We start from the raw sequence: 26,433 nt of genomic DNA, 5'->3' as shown, positions 1-26,433 counted from the left end.
GCCAGGACTAAAGGACCCGAGTAATAAGAGTACAGAGATTTACAACGGTGTTGCCAGGACTAAAGGATCTGAGTAATAAGAGTACAGAGATTGACAACACTATTGCCAGGACTAAAGGACCTGAGTAATAAGAATACAGAGATTTTCAACACTGTTGCCAGGACAAAAGCAACTGAGTAATAAGAGTACAGAGATTTACAACAGTGTTGACAGGACTAAAGGATCTGAGTAATAAGAGTACAGTGATTTACAACATTGTTGCCAGGACTAAAAGACCTGAGTAAGAAGAGTACAGAGATTTACAACACTGTTCCCAGGACAAAAGCATCTGAGTAATAAGAGTACAGAGATTGACAACGGTGCTGTCCGGACTAATGGACTTGAGTAATAAGAGTACAGTCATTTACAACATTGTTGCCAGGACTAAAGGACCCGAGTAATAAGAGTACAGAGATTGACAACACTGTTGCCAGGACTAACGGATCTGAGTAATAAGAGTACAGTGATTTACAACACTGTTGCCAGGACAAAAGGATCTGAGTAATAAGAGTACAGAGATTTACAACACTGTTCCCAGGACTAAAGGATCTGAGTAATAAGAGTACAGATATTGACAACGGTGCTGTCCGGACTAAAGGACTTGACTAATAAGAGTACAGTGATTTACAACTTTGCTGAGAGGACTAAAGGATCTGAGTAATAAGAGTACAGAGATTTACAACACTGTTGCCAGGACAAAAGCATCTGAGTAATAAGAGTACAGAGATTGACAACAGTGCTGTCCGGACTAAAGGACTTGAGTAATAAGAGTACAGTGATTTACAACGGTGTTGCCAGGACTAAAGGACCTCAGTAATAAGAGTACAGAGATTTACAACATTGTTGCCAGGACTAAAGGACCTGAGTAATAAGAGTACAGAGATTTACAACATTGTTGCCAGGACTAAAGGACCTGAGTAATAAGAATACAGAGATTTACAACGGTGTTGCCAGGACTAAAGGACCTCAGTAATAAGAGTACAGAGATTTACAACGGTGTTCCCAGGACTAAAGGATCTGAGTAATAAGAATACAGAGATTTACAACAGTGTTCCCAGGACTAAAGGATCTGAGTAATAAGAGTACAGAGATTTACAACAGTGTTCCCAGGACTAAAGGACCTGAGTAATAAGAGTACAGAGATTTAAAACACTGTTGCCAGGACTAAAGGACCTGAGTAATAAGAGTACAGAGATTTACAACAGTGTTCCCAGGACTAAAGGATCTGAGTAATAAGAGTACAGAGATTTACAACAGTGTTCCCAAGACTAAAGGACCTCAGTAATAAGAGTACAGAGATTTACAACGGTGTTGCCAGGACTTAAGGACCTGCGTAGTAAGAGTACAGAGATTTACAACACTGTTGCCGGGACCAAAGGACCTGAGTAATAAGAGTACAGAGATTTACAACATTGTTGCCAGGACTAAAGGACCTGAGTAATAAGAATACAGAGATTTACAACGGTGTTGCCAGGACTAAAGGACCTCAGTAATAAGAGTACAGTCATTTACAACATTGTTGCCAGGACTAAAGGACCCGAGTAATAAGAGTACAGAGATTGACAACGGTGTTGCCAGGACTAAAGGATCTGAGTAATAAGAGTACAGAGATTTACAACACAATTGCCAGGACTAAAGGACCTGAGTAATAACAATACAGAGATTGACAACACTGTTGCCAGGACTAAAGGATCTGAGTAATAAGAGTACAGAGATTGACAACACTATTGCCAGGACTAAAGGACCTGAGTAATAAGAATACAGAGATTGACAACACTATTGCCAGGACTAAAGGACCTGAGTAATAAGAGTACAGAGATTGACAATGATGTTGCCAGGACTAAAGGACCCGAGTAATAAGAGTACAGAGATTTACAACGGTGTTGCCAGGACTAAAGGATCTGAGTAATAAGAGTACAGAGATTGACAACACTATTGCCAGGACTAAAGGACCTGAGTAATAAGAATACAGAGATTTTCAACACTGTTGCCAGGACAAAAGCAACTGAGTAATAAGAGTACAGAGATTTACAACAGTGTTGACAGGACTAAAGGATCTGAGTAATAAGAGTACAGTGATTTACAACATTGTTGCCAGGACTAAAAGACCTGAGTAAGAAGAGTACAGAGATTTACAACACTGTTCCCAGGACAAAAGCATCTGAGTAATAAGAGTACAGAGATTGACAACGGTGCTGTCCGGACTAATGGACTTGAGTAATAAGAGTACAGTCATTTACAACATTGTTGCCAGGACTAAAGGACCCGAGTAATAAGAGTACAGAGATTGACAACACTGTTGCCAGGACTAACGGATCTGAGTAATAAGAGTACAGTGATTTACAACACTGTTGCCAGGACAAAAGGATCTGAGTAATAAGAGTACAGAGATTTACAACACTGTTCCCAGGACTAAAGGATCTGAGTAATAAGAGTACAGTGATTTACAACGGTGTTGCCAGGACTAAAGGACCTCAGTAATAAGAGTACAGAGATTTACAACATTGATGCCAGGACTAAAGGACCTGAGTAATAAGAGTACAGCGATTTACAACACTGTTCCCAGGACTAAAGGATCTGAGTAATAAGAGTACAGTGATCTACAACGGTGTTGCCAGGACTAAAGGACCTCAGTAATAAGAGTACAGAGATTTACAACATTGTTGCCAGGACTAAAGGACCTGAGTAATAAGAGTACAGAGATTTACAACATTGTTGCCAGGACTAAAGGACCTGAGTAATAAGAATACAGAGATTTACAACGGTGTTGCCAGGACTAAAGGACCTCAGTAATAAGAGTACAGAGATTTACAACGGTGTTGCCAGGACTAAAGAACCTGAGTAATAAGAGTACAGAGATTTACAACAGTGTTCCCAGGACTAAAGGATCTGAGTAATAAGAGTACGGAGATTTACAACACAGTTGCCAGGACAAAAGGATCTGAGTAATAAGAGTACAGTGATTTACAACATTGTTGCCAGGACAAAAAGACCTGAGTAATAAGAGTACAGAGATTGACAACAGTGCTGTCCGGACTAAAGGACTTGAGTAATAAGAGTACAGTCATTTACAACATTGCTGCCAGGACTAAAGGACCTGAGAAATAAGAGTACAGTGATTAACAACATTGTTGCCAGGACTAAAGGACCTGAGTAATAAGAGTACAGTGATTTACAACACTGTTGCCAGGACGAAAGCATCTGAGTAATAAGAGTACAGTGATTTACAACAGTGTTGCCAGGACTAAAGGACCTGAGTAATAAGAGTACAGAGATTTACAACACTGTTGCCAGGACAAGAGGATCTGAGTAATAAGAGTACAGAGATTTACAACATTGTTACCAGGACTAAAGGATCTGAGTAATAAGAATACAGAGATTTACAACGGTGTTGCCAGGACTAAAGGACCCGAGTAATAAGAGTACAGAGATTTACAACGGTGTTGCCAGGACTAAAGGATCTGAGTAATAAGAGTACAGAGATTTACAACACTGTTGCCAGGACTAAAGGATCTGAGTAATAAGAGTACAGAGATTTACAACACTGTTGCCAGGACTAAAGGATCTGAGTAATAAGAGTACAGAGATTGACAACACTATTGCCAGGACTAAAGGACCTGAGTAATAAGAATACAGAGATTTACAACGGTGTTGCCAGGACTAAAGGACCTCAGTAATAAGAGTACAGAGATTTACAACGGTGTTGCCAGGACTTAAGGACCTGCGTAGTAAGAGTACAGAGATTTACAACACTGTTGCCGGGACCAAAGGACCTGAGTAATAAGAGTACAGTGATTTTCAACACTGTTGCCAGGACAAAAGCAACTGAGTAATAAGAGTACAGAGATTGACAACGGTGCTGTCCGGACTAATGGACTTGAGTAATAAGAGTACAGTCATTTACAACATTGTTGCCAGGACTAAAGGACCCGAGTAATAAGAGTACAGAGATTGACAACACTGTTGCCAGGACTAAAGGATCTAAGTAATAAGAGTATAGTGATTTACAACACTGTTGCCAGGACAAAAGGATCTGAGTAATAAGAGTACAGAGATTTACAGCACTGTTCCCAGGACTAAAGGATCTGAGTAATAAGAGTACAGTGATTTACAATGGCGTTGCCAGGACTAAAGGACCTCAGTAATAAGAGTACAGAGATTTACAACATTGATGCCAGGACTAAAGGACCTGAGTAATAAGAGTACAGCGATTTACAACACTGTTCCCAGGACTAAAGGATCTGAGTAATAAGAGTACAGTGATTTACAACGGTGTTGCCAGGACTAAAGGACCTCAGTAATAAGAGTACAGAGATTTACAACATTGTTGCCAGGACTAAAGGACCTGAGTAATAAGAGTACAGAGATTTACAACATTGTTGCCAGGACTAAAGGACCTGAGTAATAAGAATACAGAGATTTACAACGGTGTTGCCAGGAGTAAAGGACCTCAGTAATAAGAGTACAGAGATTTACAACGGTGTTGCCAGGACTAAAGAACCTGAGTAATAAGAGTACAGAGATTTACAACAGTGTTGACAGGACTAAAGGATCTGAGTAATAAGAGTACAGTGATTTACAACATTGTTGCCAGGACTAAAAGACCTGAGTAAGAAGAGTACAGAGATTTACAACACTGTTCCCAGGACAAAAGCATCTGAGTAATAAGAGTACAGAGATTGACAACGGTGCTGTCCGGACTAAAGGACTTGAGTAATAAGAGTACAATGATTTACAACTTTGCTGCCAGGACTAAAGGATCTGAGTAATAAGAGTACAGATATTGACAACGGTGCTGTCCGGACTAAAGGACTTGACTAATAAGAGTACAGTGATTTACAACTTTGCTGCCAGGACTAAAGGATCTGAGTAATAAGAGTACAGAGATTTACAACACTGTTGCCAGGACAAAAGCATCTGAGTAATAAGAGTACAGAGATTGACAACAGTGCTGTCCGGACTAAAGGACTTGAGTAATAAGAGTACAGTCATTTACAACATTGTTACCAGGACTAAAGGATCTGAGTAATAAGAGTACAGAGATTTACAACACTGTTGCCAGGACAAGAGGATCTGAGTAATAAGAGTACAGTGATTTACAACACTGTTGCCAGGACTAAAGGACCTGAGTAATAAGAGTACAGAGATTTACAACATTGTTACCAGGACTAAAGGATCTGAGTAATAAGAATACAGAGATTTACAACGGTGTTGCCAGGACTAAAGGACCCGAGAAATAAGAGTACAGAGATTTACAACGGTGTTGCCAGGACTAAAGGATCTGAGTAATAAGAGTACAGAGATTTACAACACAATTGCCAGGACTAAAGGACCTGAGTAATAAGAATACAGAGATTGACAACACTGTTGCCAGGACTAAAGGTTCTGAGTATTAAGAGTACAGAGATTGACAACACTATTGCCAAGACTAAAGGACCTGAGTAATAAGAATACAGAGATTGACAACACTATTGCCAGGACTAAAGGACCTGAGTAATAAGAGTACAGAGATTGACAATGATGTTGCCAGGACTAAAGGACCCGAGTAATAAGAGTACAGAGATTTACAACGGTGTTGCCAGGACTAAAGGATCTGAGTAATAAGAGTACAGAGATTTACAACACTGTTGCCAGGACTAAAGGATCTGAGTAATAAGAGTACAGAGATTTACAACACTGTTGCCAGGACTAAAGGATCTGAGTAATAAGAGTACAGAGATTGACAACACTATTGCCAGGACTAAAGGACCTGAGTAATAAGAATACAGAGATTTACAACGGTGTTGCCAGGACTAAAGGACCTCAGTAATAAGAGTACAGAGATTTACAACGGTGTTGCCAGGACTTAAGGACCTGCGTAGTAAGAGTACAGAGATTTACAACACTGTTGCCGGGACCAAAGGACCTGAGTAATAAGAGTACAGTGATTTACAACACTGTTGCCAGGACAAAAGCATCTGAGTAATAAGAGTACAGAGATTGACAACGGTGCTGTCCGGACTAATGGACTTGAGTAATAAGAGTACAGTCATTTACAACATTGTTGCCAGGACTAAAGGACCCGAGTAATAAGAGTACAGAGATTGACAACACTGTTGCCAGGACTAAAGGATCTGAGTAATAAGAGTACAGTGATTTATAACACTGTTGCCAGGACAAAAGGATCTGAGTAATAAGAGTACAGAGATTTACAACACTGTTCCCAGGACTAAAGGATCTGAGTAATAAGAGTACAGTGATTTACAACGGTGTTGCCAGGACTAAAGGACCTCAGTAATAAGAGTACAGAGATTTACAACATTGTTGCCAGGACTAAAGGACCTGAGTAATAAGAGTACAGAGATTTACAACATTGTTGCCAGGACTAAAGGACCTGAATAATAAGAATACAGAGATTTACAACGGTGTTGCCAGGACTAAAGGACCTCAGTAATAAGAGTACAGAGATTTACAACGGTGTTGCCAGGACTAAAGAACCTGAGTAATAAGAGTACAGAGATTTACAACAGTGTTCCCAGGACTAAAGGATCTGAGTAATAAGAGTACGGAGATTTACAACACAGTTGCCAGGACAAAAGGATCTGAGTAATAAGAGTACAGTGATTTACAACATTGTTGCCAGGACAAAAAGACCTGAGTAATAAGAGTACGGAGATTTACAACACAGTTGCCAGGACAAAAGGATCTGAGTAATAAGAGTACAGTGATTTACAACATTGTTGCCAGGACAAAAAGACCTGAGTAATAAGAGTACAGTGATTTACAACACAGTTGCCAGGACAAAAGGATCTGAGTAATAAGAGTACACTGATTTACAACATTGTTGCCAGGACTAAAAGACCTGAGTAATAAGAGTACAGTGATTTACAACACAGTTGCCAGGACAAAAGCATCTGAGTAATAAGAGTACAGAGATTGACAACGGTGCTGTCCGGACTAAAGGACTTGAGTAATAAGAGTACAGTGATTTACAACTTTGCTGCCAGGACTAAAGGATCTGAGTAATAAGAGTACAGAGATTTACAACACTGTTGCCAGGACAAAAGCATCTGAGTAATAAGAGTACAGAGATTGACAACAGTGCTGTCCGGACTAAAGGACTTGAGTAATAAGAGTACAGTCATTTACAACATTGTTACCAGGACTAAAGGATCTGAGTAATAAGAGTACAGAGATTTACAACACTGTTGCCAGGACAAAAGCATCTGCGTAATAAGAGTACAGAGATTGACAACGGTGCTGTCCGGACAAAAGAACTTGAGTAATAAGAGTACAGAGATTTACAACATTGTTGCCAGGACTAAAGGACCTGAGTAATAAGAGTACAGTGCTTTACAACATTGTTACCAGGACTAAAGGATCTGAGTAATAAGAATACAGAGATTTACAACGGTGTTGCCAGGACTGAAGGACCTCAGTAATAAGAGTACAGAGATTTACAACGGTGTTGCCAGGACTTAAGGACCTGAGTAATAAGAGTACAGAGATTGACAACGATGTTGCCAGGACTAAAGGACCCGAGTAATAAGAGTACAGAGATTTACAACGGTGTTGCCAGGACTAAAGGATCCGAGTAATAAGAGTACAGAGATTTACAACACTGTTACCAGGACTAAAGGACCTGAGTAATAAGAGTACAGTGATTTACAAGATTGTTGCCAGGACTAAAGGACCTGAGTAATAAGAATACAGAGATTTACAACGGTGTTGCCAGGACTAAAGGACCTCAGTAATAAGAGTACAGAGATTTACAACGGTGTTGCCAGGACTAAAGGACCTGAGTAATAAGAGTACAGAGATTTACAACACTGTTGCCAGGACAAAAGCATCTGAGTAATAAGAGTACAGAGATTGACAACGATGCTGTCCGGACTAAAGGACTTGAGTAATAAGAGTACAGTGATTTACAACTTTGCTGCCAGGACTAAAGGATCTGAGTAATAAGAGTACAGAGATTTACAACACTGTTGCCAGGACAAAAGCATCTGAGTAATAAGAGTACAGAGATTGACAACAGTGCTGTCCGGACTAAAGGACTTGAGTAATAAGAGTACAGTCATTTACAACATTGCTGCCAGGACTAAAGGACCTGAGAAATAAGAGTACAGTGATTAACAACATTGTTGCCAGGACTAAAGGACCTGAGTAATAAGAGTACAGTGATTTACAACACTGTTGCCAGGACGAAAGCATCTGAGTAATAAGAGTACAGAGATTTACAACACTGTTGCCAGGAGAAGAGGATCTGAGTAATAAGAGTACAGTGATTTACAACACTGTTGCCAGGACTAAAGGACCTGAGTAATAAGAGTACAGAGATTTACAACGATGTTGCCAGGACTAAAGGACCCGAGTAATAAGAGTACAGTGATTTACAACGGTGTTGCCAGGACTAAAGGATCCGAGTAATAAGAGTACAGAGATTTACAACACTGTTACCAGGACTAAAGGACCTGAGTAATAAGAGTACAGTGATTTACAACATTGTTGCCAGGACTAAAGGACCTGAGTAATAAGAATACAGAGATTTACAACGGTGTTGCCAGGACTAAAGGACCTCAGTAATAAGAGTACAGAGATTTACAACGGTGTTGCCAGGACTAAAGGACCTGAGTAATAAGAGTACAGTGATTTACAACAGTGTTCCCAGGACTAAAGGATCTGAGTAATAAGAGTACAGTGATTTACAACATTGTTGCCAGGACTAAAAGACCTGAGTAAGAAGAGTACAGAGATTTACAACACTGTTGCCAGGACAAAAGCATCTGAGTAATAAGAGTACAGAGATTGACAACGATGCTGTCCGGACTAAAGGACTTGAGTAATAAGAGTACAGTGATTTACAACTTTGCTGCCAGGACTAAAGGATCTGAGTAATAAGAGTACAGAGATTTACAACACTGTTGCCAGGACAAAAGCATCTGAGTAATAAGAGTACAGAGATTGACAACAGTGCTGTCCGGACTAAAGGACTTGAGTAATAAGAGTACAGTCATTTACAACATTGCTGCCAGGACTAAAGGACCTGAGAAATAAGAGTACAGTGATTAACAACATTGTTGCCAGGACTAAAGGACCTGAGTAATAAGAGTACAGTGATTTACAACACTGTTGCCAGGACGAAAGCATCTGAGTAATAAGAGTACAGTGATTTACAACAGTGTTGCCAGGACTAAAGGACCTGAGTAATAAGAGTACAGAGATTTACAACACTGTTGCCAGGAGAAGAGGATCTGAGTAATAAGAGTACAGTGATTTACAACACTGTTGCCAGGACTAAAGGACCTGAGTAATAAGAGTACAGAGATTTACAACATTGTTACCAGGACTAAAGGATCTGAGTAATAAGAATACAGAGATTTACAACGGTGTTGCCAGGACTAAAGGACCCGAGTAATAAGAGTACAGAGATTTACAACGGTGTTGCCAGGACTAAAGGATCTGAGTAATAAGAGTACAGAGATTTACAACACAATTGCCAGGACTAAAGGACCTGTGTAATAAGAATACAGAGATTGACAACACTATTGCCAAGACTAAAGGACCTGAGTAATAAGAATACAGAGATTGACAACACTATTGCCAGGACTAAAGGACCTGAGTAATAAGAGTACAGAGATTGACAATGATGTTGCCAGGACTAAAGGACCCGAGTAATAAGAGTACAGAGATTTACAACGGTGTTGCCAGGACTAAAGGATCTGAGTAATAAGAGTACAGAGATTTACAACACTGTTGCCAGGACTAAAGGATCTGAGTAATAAGAGTACAGAGATTTACAACACTGTTGCCAGGACTAAAGGATCTGAGTAATAAGAGTACAGAGATTGACAACACTATTGTCAGGACTAAAGGACCTGAGTAATAAGAATACAGAGATTTACAACGGTGTTGCCAGGACTAAAGGACCTGCGTAGTAAGAGTACAGAGATTTACAACACTGTTGCCGGGACCAAAGGACCTGAGTAATAAGAGTACAGTGATTTACAACACTGTTGCCAGGACAAAAGCATCTGAGTAATAAGAGTACAGAGATTGACAACGGTGCTGTCCGGACTAATGGACTTGAGTAATAAGAGTACAGTCATTTACAACATTGTTGCCAGGACTAAAGGACCCGAGTAATAAGAGTACAGAGATTGACAACACTGTTGCCAGGACTAAAGGATCTGAGTAATAAGAGTACAGTGATTTATAACACTGTTGCCAGGACAAAAGGATCTGAGTAATAAGAGTACAGAGATTTACAACACTGTTCCCAGGACTAAAGGATCTGAGTAATAAGAGTACAGTGATTTACAACGGTGTTGCCAGGACTAAAGGACCTCAGTAATAAGAGTACAGAGATTTACAACATTGTTGCCAGGACTAAAGGACCTGAGTAATTAGAGTACAGAGATTTACAACACTGTTCCCAGGACTAAAGGATCTGAGTAATAAGAGTACAGTGATTTACAACGGTGTTGCCAGGACTAAAGGACCTCAGTAATAAGAGTACAGAGATTTACAACATTGTTGCCAGGACTAAAGGACCTGAGTAATAAGAGTACAGAGATTTACAACACTGTTGCCAGGACAAGAGGATCTGAGTAATAAGAGTACAGTGATTTACAACACTGTTGCCAGGACTAAAGGACCTGAGTAATAAGAGTACAGAGATTTACAACACTGTTGCCAGGACAAAAGCATTTGCGTAATAAGAGTACAGAGATTGACAACGGTGCTGTCCGGACAAAAGAACTTGAGTAATAAGAGTACAGAGATTTACAACATTGTTGCCAGGACTAAAGGACCTGTGTAATAAGAGTACAGTGCTTTACAACATTGTTACCAGGACTAAAGGATCTGAGTAATAAGAATACAGAGATTTACAACGGTGTTGCCAGGACTAAAGGACCTCAGTAATAAGAGTACAGAGATTTACAACGGTGTTGCCAGGACTAAAGGACCTGAGTAATAAGAGTACAGAGATTTACAACAGTGTTCCCAGGACTAAAGGATCTGAGTAATAAGAGTACAGAGATTTACAACAGTGTTCCCAGGACTAAAGGACCTCAGTAATAAGAGTACAGAGATTTATAACTGTGTTGCCAGGACTAAAGGACCTGAGTAATAAGAGTACAGAGATTTACAACGGTGTTGCCAGGACTGAAGGACCTCAGTAATAAGAGTACAGAGATTTACAACGGTGTTGCCAGGACTTAAGGACCTGAGTAATAAGAGTACAGAGATTGACAACGATGTTGCCAGGACTAAAGGACCCGAGTAATAAGAGTACAGAGATTTACAACGGTGTTGCCAGGACTAAAGGATCCGAGTAATAAGAGTACAGAGATTTACAACACTGTTGCCAGGACTAAAGGACCTGAGTAATAAGAGTACAGTGATTTACAACATTGTTGCCAGGACTAAAGGACCTGAGTAATAAGAATACAGAGATTTACAACGGTGTTGCCAGGACTAAAGGACCTCAGTAATAAGAGTACAGAGATTTACAACGGTGTTGCCAGGACTAAAGGACCTGAGTAATAAGAGTACAGAGATTTACAACAGTGTTCCCAGGACTAAAGGATCTGAGTAATAAGAGTACAGAGATTTACAACAGTGTTCCCAGGACTAAAGGACCTGAGTAATAAGAGTACAGAGATTTACAACACTGTTGCCAGGACTAAAGGATCTGAGTAATAAGAATGCAGAGAATTACAACATTGTTGCCAGGACTAAAGGATCTGAGTAATAAGAGTACGGAGATTTACAACACAGTTGCCAGGACAAAAGGATCTGAGTAATAAGAGTACAGTGATTTACAACATTGTTGCCAGGACAAAAAGACCTGAGTAATAAGAGTACAGTGATTTACAACACAGTTGCCATGACAAAAGGATCTGAGTAATAAGAGTACAGTGATTTACAACATTGTTGCCAGGACTAAAAGACCTGAGTAATAAGAGTACAGAGATTGACAACGGTGCTGTCCGGACTAAAGGACTTGAGTAATAAGAGTACAGTGATTTACAACTTTGCTGCCAGGACTAAAGGATCTGAGTAATAAGAGTACAGTGATTTACAACACAGTTGCCAGGACTAAAGGATCTGAGTAATAAGAGTACAGAGATTTACAACACTGTTGCCAGGACAAAAGCATCTGAGTAATAAGAGTACAGAGATTGACAACGGTGTTGTCAGGACTAAAGGACCTGAGTAATAAGAGTACAGAGATTGACAACGGTGTTGCCAGGACTAAAGGATCTGAGTAATAGGAGTACAGAGATTTACAATGGTGTTGCCATGACTAAAGGATCTGAGTAATGAGAGTATAGAGATTTACAATGGTGTTGCCAGGACTAATGGATCTGAGTAATAAGAGTACCGAGATTGACAACGGTGTTGTCAGGACTAAAGGAACTGAGTAAAAAGACCATAAGATATAGGAGCAGAAGCAGGCCATTTGGCCCATAACGTCTGCTCTACCATTCCATCATGGCTGATTTATTATCCCTCGCAATCCCATTCTCAAAGGTTCATTTTATTCCCAACGTAAGCATGTAGAATACTACTCTGATATTCATCTTCTCCAGATAGCTATGACAGAGAAAAACCATGAGAGTCATTGAAAGAAAAGATATCAACTCCCCCCCCCCACCCAGCATGAAAGGGAAAAAACCTCACCAATACCAAACCTTTCCAACCCCTCCCTTGCACAAAAAACTAATGGATTGCCCACACAGAAAATGGCCAATGGAACATCAAACCCCAAGCCTTCACACTCCCTTCCTAACACATAAACTAATAGATTATCCAGAAGGAAAATGGCAGCTAGAACACTGAACCCCAAGGCCTCAAACTCCCAAACCCCCTTCCTCACACTAAAGCTAATAGATTGCCCACATGGAAACAGCAGCTGGAATATCAAACCCCAAACTCCACATACACCCTTCCTAACACATAAACTAACAAATTGGCCACATTGAAAATGGCAACTGGAACACTGAACCCCAAACTCCCCATACACGCTTCCTAACACATAAACCAGTGGTTCCCAACCTTTCCTATGCCCCACACCCCTAGGAAATGTTTGATTAATGTTCATACCCCCTACAATGCTCCTCAGACAGGATGAAGAGATCATTACTCCCCAACGCCATTCGGCTCTACAATTCAACCATCAGGGGCAAGACATGTTAAAGTGCCGGGGTTAGGACTGAGCTTAAGTTACCACTCAATGCACTTTAGTAAACTATTTAAGAACTTTTTAAAAGCTATTTATTAATGCTTTTTGGGAGGGTGATTTTAGATGAATATCATATTTATACTGAATTAAGTACTGTATGTAATTAGTTTTGCTACAATAAGTGTATGGGACACCGGAAAAATGTTGAATTTCCCCTTGGGGATGAATAAAGTATCTATCTATCTATCTATCAAAAGTAATATCACATTTGAAGATGAAGAAATCTAATTTCTAATTTTTGAACCACAAATTGAATCACATACAATCCTGCAGGTGAACAAATTGAACTTTAAAAAATAAGCTTTTAATTCAGTGCATAAAATGCAAATATAAATTGAGTAATTAGATTCCAATTTATTCAGAAAAAATTGTAAACAGTAAGATCTATCCCAATTGTGAACATAATATTCAATGACTTCTTTGCTCCTGTTTCTCATTCATGATTTTGTCAAAAAGTGGAACTTCCTTGCTGACTGTGATCCGCAGGTCTGCCTGTGGATTCAGGCGATTCCTTGATTTTGTCTTGATTGACAAAAGGGAACTGAATCCAGATTCACACAAGTATGTTGTTGCAAATGGAATGAGGACACGGAGTGCTTTTCCACCCAGTCTTGGGAACATATCCAGTGCTGCACACCAAAACTCCTCCAAAGTCTTGCTTTCAAATTGCATTTCAAGAGCTCGATTTGTCCACAAATCAATAAGATCTTCCTTCAGCTCTTCATCATCTGACATTTTCTCTAAATTGTAGGAATATGGATTCATGATCCATTCTTCTGAAATCTTCAGGTCTCCAGCAGCAAAATATCCATCAAACGATTCTGACAGCATTTCCAAATGAGCCACAATTTCTTCACACACAGTAGGAGTTACGGATCCAGCATCATCAACCATCTCTTCTAGTGAAGGAAAATTTGAGAGACTGTCTCTTTCCATCCTTCGATGCCAAAGGCATAACTTTTCTTTGAAGGCTTTCGACTTTTCACAAGCCTTCAATATGTTTGTAACTCCCTGGGTCGCCTCAGGCTCGCTCAGCTCGTTCTTGTCTAGGGGGAGCAGCCTTCAGCCCCGCCAAACTGGGTAATCAGCTGGTGTGGATGCTGTGTGATGTCCCCGCCTCGCCCAAAAACAGACAGTAAACCATATGCGATTAAATGAGTACAATTTATAAAGGTTACTATAACTAAGTGATTAATAACGATACAGTATATATGAAGAGAAAATTAAAGAAAAGGCGCCAAACTTATCAAAGTCCAAACCACTTCGTGCACAGCCGTTGGAGCTCAATTTCTGAAGTCTTCTGGCCACCATTTGATCCCCTCCGAACTCCTCGACTCGCAGCTCAGGACCCTCCGAACTCCTCGACTCTCCAAACAGTGGTTTCCGAGTGGTCAACCAAGCACATCTAGCTTCATCCCCCCCCCCCCCCCGGAGAATCTTCCGGCCTCGGACCCCACTTTGGGGTCCGATCCTCGCCCAGCTTAGAGCATTGCGTCCTCTCTCTCGACCCCTTCGCACCGATCTGCCCAAAAGCCCGTCAACAAAAGCTTACAGACTCAGAAGAAAGAACATATTATTCCCCATTTGGTTTACAAAGGAATACCATTCTCGTTACCAGTAAATTAGCATTCCTGCTAGTTAACAAAAGGAAACCCTTTCCCAACAGTAACAAAGAAAAAAAACCCCTTTACATGTTTATCCCTTTTCCTTGAAGAGAAACACTCAGGTCATTCATACGAGTGAAAATGTCAGCTAAGTAAGCCAGCATTTGGGCGAATTCCTGTGATTCCATTGCCCCAACCAGATCACATTCACACTCCTCCAGAAAAACTTTGATTTCTTCCCGCAGTTCAAAGAAGCAGGTTAAAGCTTGTCCTAGTGACAACCAATGGACAACCTAGTGTCCTAGTGACAACCAGTGGAAAAGCAAAACTGAATGCTCCCTTCCCAGATACTCACAAAATGATTTGAAGATGTGATGGTTCAAAGCACGCCCCCTGATCCAGTTGATGATCATCACACAAGTATCAAGGACTTTCTTCAAGATTGGAGGCAAAGTTTTTGATGCCAAATCATGCCGATGAAGAAAACAATTGGTAACTTGCAAGTCCGGAATTCCCTTTTTCATCAATGCAGAAAAGCCAGATTTATTTCCAAGCAATGCAGGTGCCCCATCAGTGCACACAGAACCAATGACTTTGATATCTAAATCATGTTTGGCAAAGAAGTCTTTCACCAGCTGCATCACATCCTTTGTAGTTGTGTTTGTTTTCAGATCTTTACAAAACAGGAAATCTTCCTTCACAGCACCATCATTGACATACCTCAGTAATGTGGTGAGTTGACTACAACTGGAGACATCAGTTGACTCATCCAACTGAATAGAGATTTCAAGAGGGTTAGCTCTGACATCTGAGATGACTTGGTCCAAAATATCTTCACTCTAATCACTGATTCGGTTGTGAATGACATTATTTGATAGGGGCACCTGTTCAAATTTTTTTCTTGCTTCTTTGCCCCAGGATAATTGTTGCCATTTCCGGTGCACATGGCTTGATGAGATCTTTCCCAATTGTATGGGGCTTCTTGGATTTGGCCACTTTATATGCCACTTAGTATGAAGCAAGAAGTAGTGGTTTCTCAACAGAAACAAAACCTAATTTTGGAAGAGTTCTTTGTGAATCAGAACAAGCTCTTTTGATTTTCAATGACCCAACATCATGTCCTTCAACATCAGCTCCGCCATGCTTGTTCTTGAAGTGCTCTTGATGGCTTCAGATTTGAGTTAGAAAACACAATGCTACAAAGAATGCACTGGGGTTTTTGCAAGCCATCATTTCCTGTTGTGCAAGTGAAACCAAAGCACACATAGTCATCATTCCATTTCCTTCTTTTTGACATGATGAAGGGTTAAGGGTAAAGAGAAAAATATGCTAATGAGAAAAACTATCTAAGTCAGGGATGACCGCTTTACTCAACCAGACGCGCCTATAGCAAAGTATCGTGAGAAATACGCTTTTGAATATTATATTATGATATTATCTGCGGTTACGCCAAGATAAGTCGTCAGGTGGAAATGCCACAGGAACGCAACGTGACTTTTTAGGCTACTCTGTACTGAATTTACACACCTATTTCCAATAATAACCGGAGATATGAACTCCCATCACGATTCAAAGTCCTTGGTGCTAACCAGGATACCTCCTCAACTAGCACAATTCAAAATTATCAATGATTTAAGAAAAAAACCTTTTACAAGGAAAAAAAACCTTTGAAATTCAAAAACTTCTTTAATGCATTGAGACAAATACGAATGAATGCTTTTTATCAAAATGTGGCTTTTTAAAATTTTATAATTGAATAATTTACCTACTGTCTGCAGGCTTGGTTTTAATGCGAAGTCGTTGCTCGATGGTTGATTCGGGATGTATAAAGATTTTGGCATTATGAGATAATTTTTAACTCTGAGATGTAACCTAGCTAAAATTGTTGAGACTCCTCAACTCTGAGGTGTAACTCCCAGGTAACACTGATGAGAATCCTCAATGCTGACTCGGGCAGCGGGAGACTGGAGTGAGCTTACATCTCTCGACTCGGGCAGCGGGAGACTAGAGTGAGTTTACGTCTCTCTGGACTCGGGCAGCGGGAGACTGGAGTGCGCTTGGGACAAACGTTACTACCACTTCTCAAGGCACACTGGCAGCTGACTGAGTGATGACTCGTGACTCGTCACTCAAGGACACAAGCCACTCTTTGTCGCACCCCCTGAAATTCCATCTCACACCCCCTGGGGGTGCGGGCACCCCAGGTTGGGAACCCCTGACATAAACTAACAGATTGCCCACACTGAAAACAGCAGCTGGAAAATCAAACCCCAAGCCCCCCCAAATCCCTTACCTAACACATAAAGTAAACCCCAAGCCACTAAAACCCAAAAAGAACAGCAACATTAGCATGAAACCCCCAAGCCCCTCTCTCACACAAAAACTAACAGATCATCCATATAAAACCCAACAAGAATATCAGACCCCAAATCCTCAACCCCTCCCTCGCACAAAAATGAACATATCCCCCACCCAGAGTCCTAACTTGCCAATCGGCAACAAGAAAGAAATCACAGAAAACTAAGGGAGGAGAGCAATATAAACTACAGTCAAATAATCACATAAATCCTGGACATATCAGAATGGGAATGGGACGTGGAATTTAAATGTGTGGCCACTGGGAGATCCTGCTTTCTCTGGCGGACAGAGCATAGGTGTTCAGCGAAACGGTCTCCCAGTCCCACATCCAATTCCCATTCTGATATGTCTATCTATGGCCTCCTCTAGTGTTAAGATGAAGCCACACTCAGGTTGGAGGAACAACACCTTATATACTGGCTGAGTAGCCTCCAACCTGATGGCATGAACATTGACTTCTCTAAGTTCCGTTAATGCCCCTTCTCCCCTTCTTACCCCATCCCGGATTTATTTGTTTATTTATTTATTTTTTCCTCTCTCTTTCTCTGTCCCTCTCACAATCACTCCTTGCCTGCTCTCCATCTTCCTCCGGTGCTCCTCTCCCCCTTTCTTTCTCCCGAGGCCTCCCGTCCCATGATCCTTTCCCTTCTCCAGCTCTGTATCCCTTTTGCCAATCACCTTTCCAGCTCTTAGTTTCATCCCTCTCCCTCCCGTCTTCTCCTATCATTTCAGATCTCCCCCTCCTGCTCCCACTTTCAAATCTTTTACTATCTTTCCTTTCAGTTAGTCCTGACGAAGGGTCTCGGCCCGAAACGTCGACAGAGCTTCTCCCTAGAGATGCTGCCTGGCCTGCTGTGTTCCACCAGCATTTTGTGTGTGTTGCTTGAATTTCCAGCATTTGCAGATTTCCTCATGTTTGCGACAGGAAATTAGGACTAGTTTGGGCAGCACTAGGTGGGCGAAGGGCCTATATCTGTGCTCTACGGCTCTATTTCACTTTGAGTAAAGAAGTATTTTCTGAATTGTGACTCAGTTACCTGATTATCAGAGTATGCTCCTTTGTTCGAGACTGGCTATCACAAACTCCTCAACTATCACCAATCTCATACCAAGCACCACCAAAAAAAGAATTGTTTCTATCTCGAGTAATGCACACAAAATGCTGGAGGAGCTCAGGTCAGGCAGCATCTATAGAGACTAATAAAGAATCAGCATTTCATTCCAAGACACTTTCTCCATTTGTCCTTCAATCAGCTAGTTTAATCATAAAGAAGAATCATAGAATTGTAAAGATAGTCAGACATTTCTGGTCCACCATTGTGTCAACCACCATACACTCACTGATCCCACATTAATTCCAGTTTTAATTGCCCACACATTCTCCACAACTCCCTCACCTACACATTAGTTAGTTAAAGTGTGTCCTGAGCCTTATAGGCTGCTCATCAGACCGTTTGCTTATGCCAGTTTCCATGGCGTGAAACGACTGAGAATACGAACTTCTCCTCCCCCCCCACCCCCGGATAATTCACCAGCCTATCGCAAGGTTAACCCCCAGCATTTTGCCGGTACCCATTTTCAGCTGGGTGGACTGGAGCAATGTGTGGTTAAGTGCCTTGCTCAAGGACACAACACGCTGCCTCAGCTGGGGCTTGAACTCACGACCTTTGGATTGCTAGTCCAATGCCTTAATGACTTGGCCATGCACAACACTTCTTCTCAACAGTAGAGGAGGCCATGGATTGACATATCGGAATGGGAATGGGACGTGGAATTAAAATGTGTGGCCACTGGGAGATCCTGCTTTCTCTGGTGGACAGAGCGTAGGTGTTCAGCGAAACGGTCTCCCAGTCTGTGTCGGGTCTCACCAATATATAAAAGGCCACACCGGGAGCACTGGACACAGTATATCACACCAGCCGACTCACAGGTGAAGTGTCGCCTCACCTGGAAGGACTGTCTGGGGCCCTGAATGGTGGTGAGGGAGGAAGTGTAAGGATATGTCAATCCATGGTCTCCTCCACTGTTGAGATGACGCCACACTCGGGTTGAAGGAACAACACCTTATATTCCGTCTGGGTAGCCTCCAACCTGATGGCATGAGCATTGATTTCTCTAACTTCTGTTGATGCCCTTCTTACCCTATCCCTAATTTTTAATTTTTTATTTTTTCTCTCTTTCCCTCTCTCAATATCTTCTTGCCTGTTCTCCATCTTCCTCTGGTGCTCACCTCCCCCTTTCTTTCTTCCAAGGCCTTCCATGCTATGATACTCTCCCTTCTCTAGCCTTTATCCCTTTTGCCAATCAACTTCCCAGCTCTTAGGTTCATCCCTCCCCCACCTCTCTTCTCCTATCATTTCAAGTCTCCGTCTCCCCTTCCCACTTTCAAATCTCTTACTCTCTCTTTTTTCCGTTAGTCCTGACGAAAGGTCTCGATCCGAAACATCGACTGTACTTCTTCCTATAGATGCTGCCTGGCCTGCTGCATTCCACCAGCATCTTGTGTGTGTTTCTTGAAGCTAATTGATTAGGGGCTGATAGTGAATGAAGAATATTAAGAATATTCAATCCAAATGTTCCGAGGGTTGAGTGCAGAGCCAAAGAAATGGCATCTGCTGTTAACTTGTTGCTCAGGTAGACAAATTGGAGTGGATCCAAGTCGCTTCTCAGGTAGGGGATTATATGTTTCATCACCAACCTCTCAAAACTCTTCAGCACAGTTAATGTAAATGCAACTGGACGATAGCCAGATGCTTTCCATGGGTTCACCCTCCTGAAGGATGCTCTCCCGTCAGCCTCAGAGACTGAAAACACTGAGCTGTGGGAGTTCGTGAAGGTGCCTTCATGTTTTCACAGGCAAAGCAAACATAGAAGGCATTGCGCTCATCTGGGAGTGAAACCTTATTGTTACATATGTCTCTTAGTTTCACTTTGTAGAACCTGATAGTATTCAAGTCCTGCCACTGCTGCCGAGCACCCTTCACTGATTCAAGCTTGGTCTGGAATTGTCACTTCTCATGTGAGACAGCTTTCCGGAGATCATACCTCTTGTATCTTATTTGGTTGCCAGATCTGAACACCATTGCTCTGGCCCTCCGCAGACTGGGGATCCCATGGTTCTTTCAGGACTCCTGGTTCCAGAAGACTCTGAATGATTTTTTGTGGGGACACACTCATCTACAACTGTTTTTATAAAGTCTGTGGCATATTCATTCAGATCCTCTGATGAGGCCTTGAACACGGCCCAGTCCACCAACTCGAAGCACTCCTCTGCCTGCCACCACCACCTTTTGTTGTCCTCATCTCTGCAGCCTTGCTTTTAGCCTCTGCTTGTATGCAAGTAGGAGGCGGACAATCAAATGATCGGATTTCCAAATGGTAGGCACTCCTGATCATGAAATATCATGGCTGAGTGTGTTGGGATCCCTTGTGCTGCTGATGATAATGATAATCCTTATCCGATGGTAACAGTGAGAAAAAGGCATGTCCTGGGTGCTGGAGGTCTTTAATAATGGACACTGCCTTTGTGATACTCCGCTCCTTGAAGATGTCCTGGGTACAAGATGGAGCCGACTAAATTTACAACCCTCTGCAGCTTCTTCCAGTCCTGTGCAGTAATCCCTCCAAACCACAGTGATGTAGCCTGTCAGAATGCTCTCCATGGAACATTTATAGAAGTTTTTGAGTGTATTTGTTGACATACCAAACCTCTTCAAACTCCTAATGAAGTATAGTCACTGTCTTGCTTTCTTTCTGACTGCATCAATGTGTTGGGACCAGGTTACATCCTCAGAGATCTTGACACAGAGAAACTTGAAGCTGCTCACTCTCTCCACTTCTGATCCCTCAATGAGGATTGGTATGTTTTTCTTTGTCTTACCCTTCCTGAAGTCCACAATCAGCTCTTTCGTCTTACTGATGTTGAGTGCCACGTTGTTGCTGTGACACCACTCCACTAATTGGCATATCTCGCTCACGTACACCCTCTCGTCACCACCTGAGAATCTACCAACAATGGTTGTATCATCAGCAAATTTATATATGGTATTTGAGCTATGCCTAACCACACAGTCACGTGTATATGGAGAGTAGAGCAGTGGGCTAAGCACACACCCCTGAGGTGCGCCAGTGTTGATCATCAGTGAAGAAGATATGTTATCACCAATCCACACAGATTGTGGTCTTCAAGTTAGGAAGTCGAGGATCCAATTGCAGAGGGATGTACAGAGGCCCTGTTCCTGTAACTCCTCAATCAGGACTGACGGAATGATGGTATTAAATGCTGAGCTATCTACATGCCTATGATCTTGCAAAAATACTTATTTGCTGCATTGCACTTTCTCTGTAGCTACTCTCTTCCTTTGGGTGTCTGCCCTCCCTCCGTGCCTCCCCCATATGGTTTCACCACTCACCCCCGTTCCCCTCTCCTATTGGATGGACTCTCCCGTTGGCTGTACTGCTCTCCCCTGCCCATTGGCTGTTCAGCCTTTCTTCCTCTTCCATTTTCTGTCCAATCGCTCTCCTGTTCCACTGGCTATCGGCCGCTCTTTCCTTCCCCTCCCATTGGCTGTCCAGCTCCTGGCCCAACCTTCCATTGGCAGTCTTCCATTGCCTGTACAAGCCCTCTCACCCGCCCATTGACTGCCAGTTCCATTGGCTGTCCAACCCTCTCACTTTTCTATTGGCTGTGAAGCTGTATTCCCCTTCCCATTGGCCTGCACTTCTCCTCCTCCCATTGGTTGTCTTGCCCTCTCCCCACCCATAGGCTGTCTAGCACCGCCCCTTATGAATTTTCATCCCTCTCAGGCGCACGTTCGAGCCGTGCCCCGGAAGTGTTGCGAGGAGGCGGGGCGGCGGGGGTCAGTGGCCGAGCGGGAGCGGCGCGAGGCCTCGGGATGTTGTCGCGCGGATCCATCGAGATCCCGCTGAGGGACACGGATGAGGTGCGGGGAGCGGAGACGCGATCGGGGTCCCGATGGGGCGGGTGGGGGAGGACACGGACCGGGGTCCCGATGGGGCGGGTGGGGGAGGACACGGACCGGGGTCCCGATGGGGCGGGTGGGGGAGGACACGGACCGGGGTCCCGATGGGGCGGGTGGGGGAGGACACGGACCGGGGTCCCGATGGGGCGGGTGGGGGAGGACACGGACCGGGGTCCCGATGGGGCGGGTGGGGGAGGACACGGACCGGGGTCCCGATGGGGCGGGTGGGGGAGGACACGGACCGGGGTCCCGATGGGGCGGGTGGGGGAGGACACGGACCGGGGTCCCGATGGGGCGGGTGGGGGAGGACACGGACCGGGGTCCCGATGGGGCGGGTGGGGGAGGACACGGACCGGGGTCCCGATGGGGCGGGTGGGGGAGGACACGGACCGGGGTCCCGATGGGGCGGGTGGGGGAGGACACGGACCGGGGTCCCGATGGGGCGGGTGGGGGAGGACACGGACCGGGGTCCCGATGGGGCGGGTGGGGGAGGACACGGACCGGGGTCCCGATGGGGCGGGTGGGGGAGGACACGGACCGGGGTCCCGATGGGGCGGGTGGGGGAGGACACGGACCGGGGTCCCGATGGGGCGGTTGGGGGACACGGACCAGCTTCCAGGGGTTACGGACTGGGGTCCCGACGGGGCGGTTGGGGGTCACTGACTGGCGTCCCGATGGGGGGGATACGAACCGGGGTCCAATGGAGCAGGAAGGGGTTACGGACCAGGGTCCCGAACCGGCGTCCCGATGGGGCGGTTGGGGGACACTGACTGGGGTCCCGATGGGGCGGTTGGGGGTCACTGACTGGCGTCCCGATGGGGCAGTTGGGGGACACGGACCGGCGTCCCAATGGTGTGGGGGAGCCAAAGGGTGAGGATCGGAAATGGGTGGCGGTGGTGACTGGGACTGGGGGACGAGGAGGTGTTTAGTGGCTGGGGACGAGAGGGAGAAGTGTCCCAGATGGAACCAGTGTTGAGATGGCGATTGGATCGTTACCGGGTCCCGCCAGCCCTTGTGGGATCTGACTGTGCGTGGTGGTCCCTGACTGCGACTCAAGTGACACTGTTGTAGCTCCGTCCTTTTCCTTCCTATTGACACCCCTATCTCCTTCCCCACTTGTTCACTCTTCTCACCTTGTCCCATTCCCTATTGCCCTCTTGTGCACTCATTATCCCCTCACTCCAAATACTCAACACTCATTCTCTTCCCTGTTTGCTGTCTCTCTCACTTTATCCTCTCAATTGAGTCTGCTGAAGTGATTGAGGTTCTGCTCTATAGGGCAGCCAGATGAAATCCCTTGTATCTAACCTGTGTTTTCTTGCGATGTGTAGGTCATCGAACTTGATTTTGATCAGTTACCGGAGGGAGATGAAGTCATCAGTATCCTCAAACAGGAGCACACCCAGCTTCACATATGGATGGCCTTGGCGGTACGTAGTCTACTCTTTCTTGCCGAAATAGGAAACAGTATCAATGTGCACCAGTAATTGGAAAGAATAAATGTATGGTGGTGTAAAATGACCGGATGCAGGCAGCCCCCAGTTTACAGCAGGGTTTTGGTCCTGACAGTTGTTCATGAGTGCAAAATCAAAGAGTATGTGGTTACGATGGAAGAGTAAACCGGTGCGGGATCGGCAGTCACCAGTCTCACTGACTCAGTGAGTGAGCGAGTAATTTTGTTTCGCCCTCCCAGGTCTGCTTGGCTCCACCAAGTCCCTGGTTAGCCATATAACACAAGAACAGAATTAGGCCATTCGTCCCATCTAGTCTACTCCGCCATTCCATCACGACTGATTTATTATCCCTCTCGACCCATTCATCTGCCTTCTCGCCATAACCTATGACACCTGGACTAATCAAGAACCCGTCAACCACCTCATCCCTGTTCTAAATGAATGTCTGTCTCTTATATGGCTGTGCCCTCTTGCCCCAGATTTCCCCCACTATAGGAAATATCCACTTTAGGCCTAGGTTTCAATGAGATCCCCCTCATTTTTCTAAACTTCAGCAAGTACAGTTGTGGCTTGATGTGTGGACAGGTGGTAAAGAGAGAAGGTTTGTGAAAATCCCCCGTCACAACCCTTCAGCCCTGTAGCAGCTATCAGATCAATCCAGCTAGTCTACCAATTAGTCAATCTTGTACAGGCTGATCATAACCTAGGGTAGACCTGTGGATATTGATAGATCAATGACACATTGCTGATGTAATTTAATGCAAAGAAGTGTGCAGTGATCACCTCGAAGTGAAAACAAATGAAATGGGATCCACTAAATGGCACAAATTCAATTCCTCTTCCCTCACTCTGTTTATCACCTCCCACTGATGCCCCTCTTCTTCTCCTGCCCTTTGCCTTTTCCAACTTGCACCTCCCAGCTTCTTACTTCATCCTCTCTCTTCTCCCTCCTCATCACCACCTTACTCTGGCCTCTTCCTTCTTTTCAGTCCTGATGAAGAGTCTTGGCCTGATATCGATTTTTTTTTTAATTCCTTTCCATAAATGCTGCCTGACTTTCTGGGGTCCTCCAAGATTTTGTGTGTATTGTTCTGGATTTCCAGCATCTATAAGATCTCTTGTGTGTACAATTTTCCCAGCTGTTTCTCTGTTTTTAGTTCTTTTACCCAAATTTTACACTTTTTTTTTATACCTTAAAGCTGGAGTACTTCAAGCAAGGGAAGACGGAAGATTTTGTCAAGCTGCTGGAGGCTGCTCGTATTGATGGAAACCTGGATTACCGCGACCATGAGAAGGACCAGATGACCTGTCTTGATACACTCGCTGCCTACTATGTACAGCAAGCTCGGAAAGAAAAGAACAAGGATGCAAAAAAAGAGCTCATCACGCAGGCCACCCTGCTATACACTATGGCCGACAAAATCATCATGTATGACCAGGTATGATCCCAGTAAATGTGACTGTTGTGGTTTACACCAAGGTGTAGTGTGGTGTTGGGCAGTAGAGTGAAACGAATGTAGTGCCATGCAGAATACTACGTGAAGTGGTCCAGTGTCAAGTTCAAGTCTACTGTTGCAGGCGTGCTACTCAGATATCAATGGCCTGAAAATTAACTTTTCTACAGTAGCACAGTATGTTAACAAGACAAGGACAAACATGAGTTAATATTAACTGAAATCAACATGGATAAGATTCAAGATTATTAATGTGTGAAAATTAAATAAAAAACAGCTGTTGATGCTGGAAATCCGAAACAAGGTTCAAAACACTCAACAGGTCAGTCAGCATCTGTAGAGAGATAAACCATTCAAGATTGTGTAATGTCATTCCTTGTACACAAGTGTAAAGCAGAACAAAATAATTGTTTCTCCAGAGTCAATGCAGTGCAAAAAATATCACCATTAGATAAAGAACACAATCATTGTAAAAAAACACAAGAAGCATACATACGTAAGATAGCTTATATATTTATACACACAGACTGTATGTCTATAAAGTGACACAGGGCACAGGAGTATCCGTGCATAAGGTGACTGACCACTGAGTCAGAGTCACCTTAATAAGGTGATTAGACCGAGCTTACACGATAAATGTAAGGACACTAATGCAAGATTGAGAGGGGGAAAAAGAAATTAGATTAGATAGCCTTATCTGTCACATGTACATCAAAACATATAGTGTTTGTGTCAAAGAGCAGCACAGTCCGAGGATGTGCTGGGGGCAGCCTGCAAGTGTCTTTATGTTTCTCATGCCAGTGTGGCTCACAGCTCACTAACCCTAACCCTTGTGTCTTTGGGATGTGGGAGAAAACCAGAGCACCTGGAAGAAATCCATGTGGTTATGGGGAGAACATTGAAACTCCTTACAGAGAGCGGTAAGAATTGAACTTCAGTTACCAGCTCTGTAAAGTCTTGTGCTAACTGCTACACTATCGTAGCCGCCCCATGGTAGTGTACTCTGAGATAGAATTAAGTTGTAGGGTTGGCTCAAGAATCTGATGGCAGTGGAGTTGTTGTTGAACCCTAAAGAATGAGTCTTTAGATGGCAGAATCCAGGTGGGTGCATGGCCAAAATGGTGGACACCTTTGGTGATGGATGTCACCTTTCTGTGACAACATCTTTTGAAGTTGTCCTTGAAAGTGAGGGAGAACTGTACCCACGATAGAACTAGCTGAATAGTGGAGTGAGGCAAGGGACAGTTGTGCACGAGATGTGTGGTACAGTATGATGAGCTAAGGGCAGTATTGTTCTGTAATGCAGTGAGA

General features: G+C 43.5%; 2 protein-coding genes across 2 annotated transcripts in view; one reads left to right on the top strand and one right to left on the bottom strand.

Annotated features, from left to right (window-relative positions):
* Window positions 1–21,578, bottom strand: part of mrvi1 (murine retrovirus integration site 1 homolog) — a 619,638-nt gene extending 598,060 nt beyond the window's left edge. The window contains exon 1 of the mRNA XM_059976243.1: window positions 19,631–21,578. Coding sequence (XP_059832226.1) covers window positions 19,631–19,923 — 293 coding nt within the window. The 5' untranslated portion in view covers window positions 19,924–21,578. The remainder of the gene's footprint in view (window positions 1–19,630) is intronic.
* A 468-nt stretch (window positions 21,579–22,046) lies between these two features.
* Window positions 22,047–26,433, top strand: part of ctr9 (CTR9 homolog, Paf1/RNA polymerase II complex component) — a 108,111-nt gene continuing 103,724 nt past the window's right edge. The window contains exons 1-3 of the mRNA XM_059976231.1: window positions 22,047–22,175; window positions 23,546–23,644; window positions 24,868–25,107. Of these exons, the coding sequence (XP_059832214.1) occupies window positions 22,128–22,175; window positions 23,546–23,644; window positions 24,868–25,107 (387 nt within the window). The 5' untranslated portion in view covers window positions 22,047–22,127. The remainder of the gene's footprint in view (window positions 22,176–23,545; window positions 23,645–24,867; window positions 25,108–26,433) is intronic.

This window comes from Hypanus sabinus, chromosome 7 (genome assembly GCF_030144855.1).
Source record: "Hypanus sabinus isolate sHypSab1 chromosome 7, sHypSab1.hap1, whole genome shotgun sequence".
NCBI classification, from domain to species: Eukaryota; Metazoa; Chordata; class Chondrichthyes; order Myliobatiformes; family Dasyatidae; genus Hypanus; species Hypanus sabinus.
This window is presented reverse-complemented; position numbering and strand designations above follow the sequence as displayed.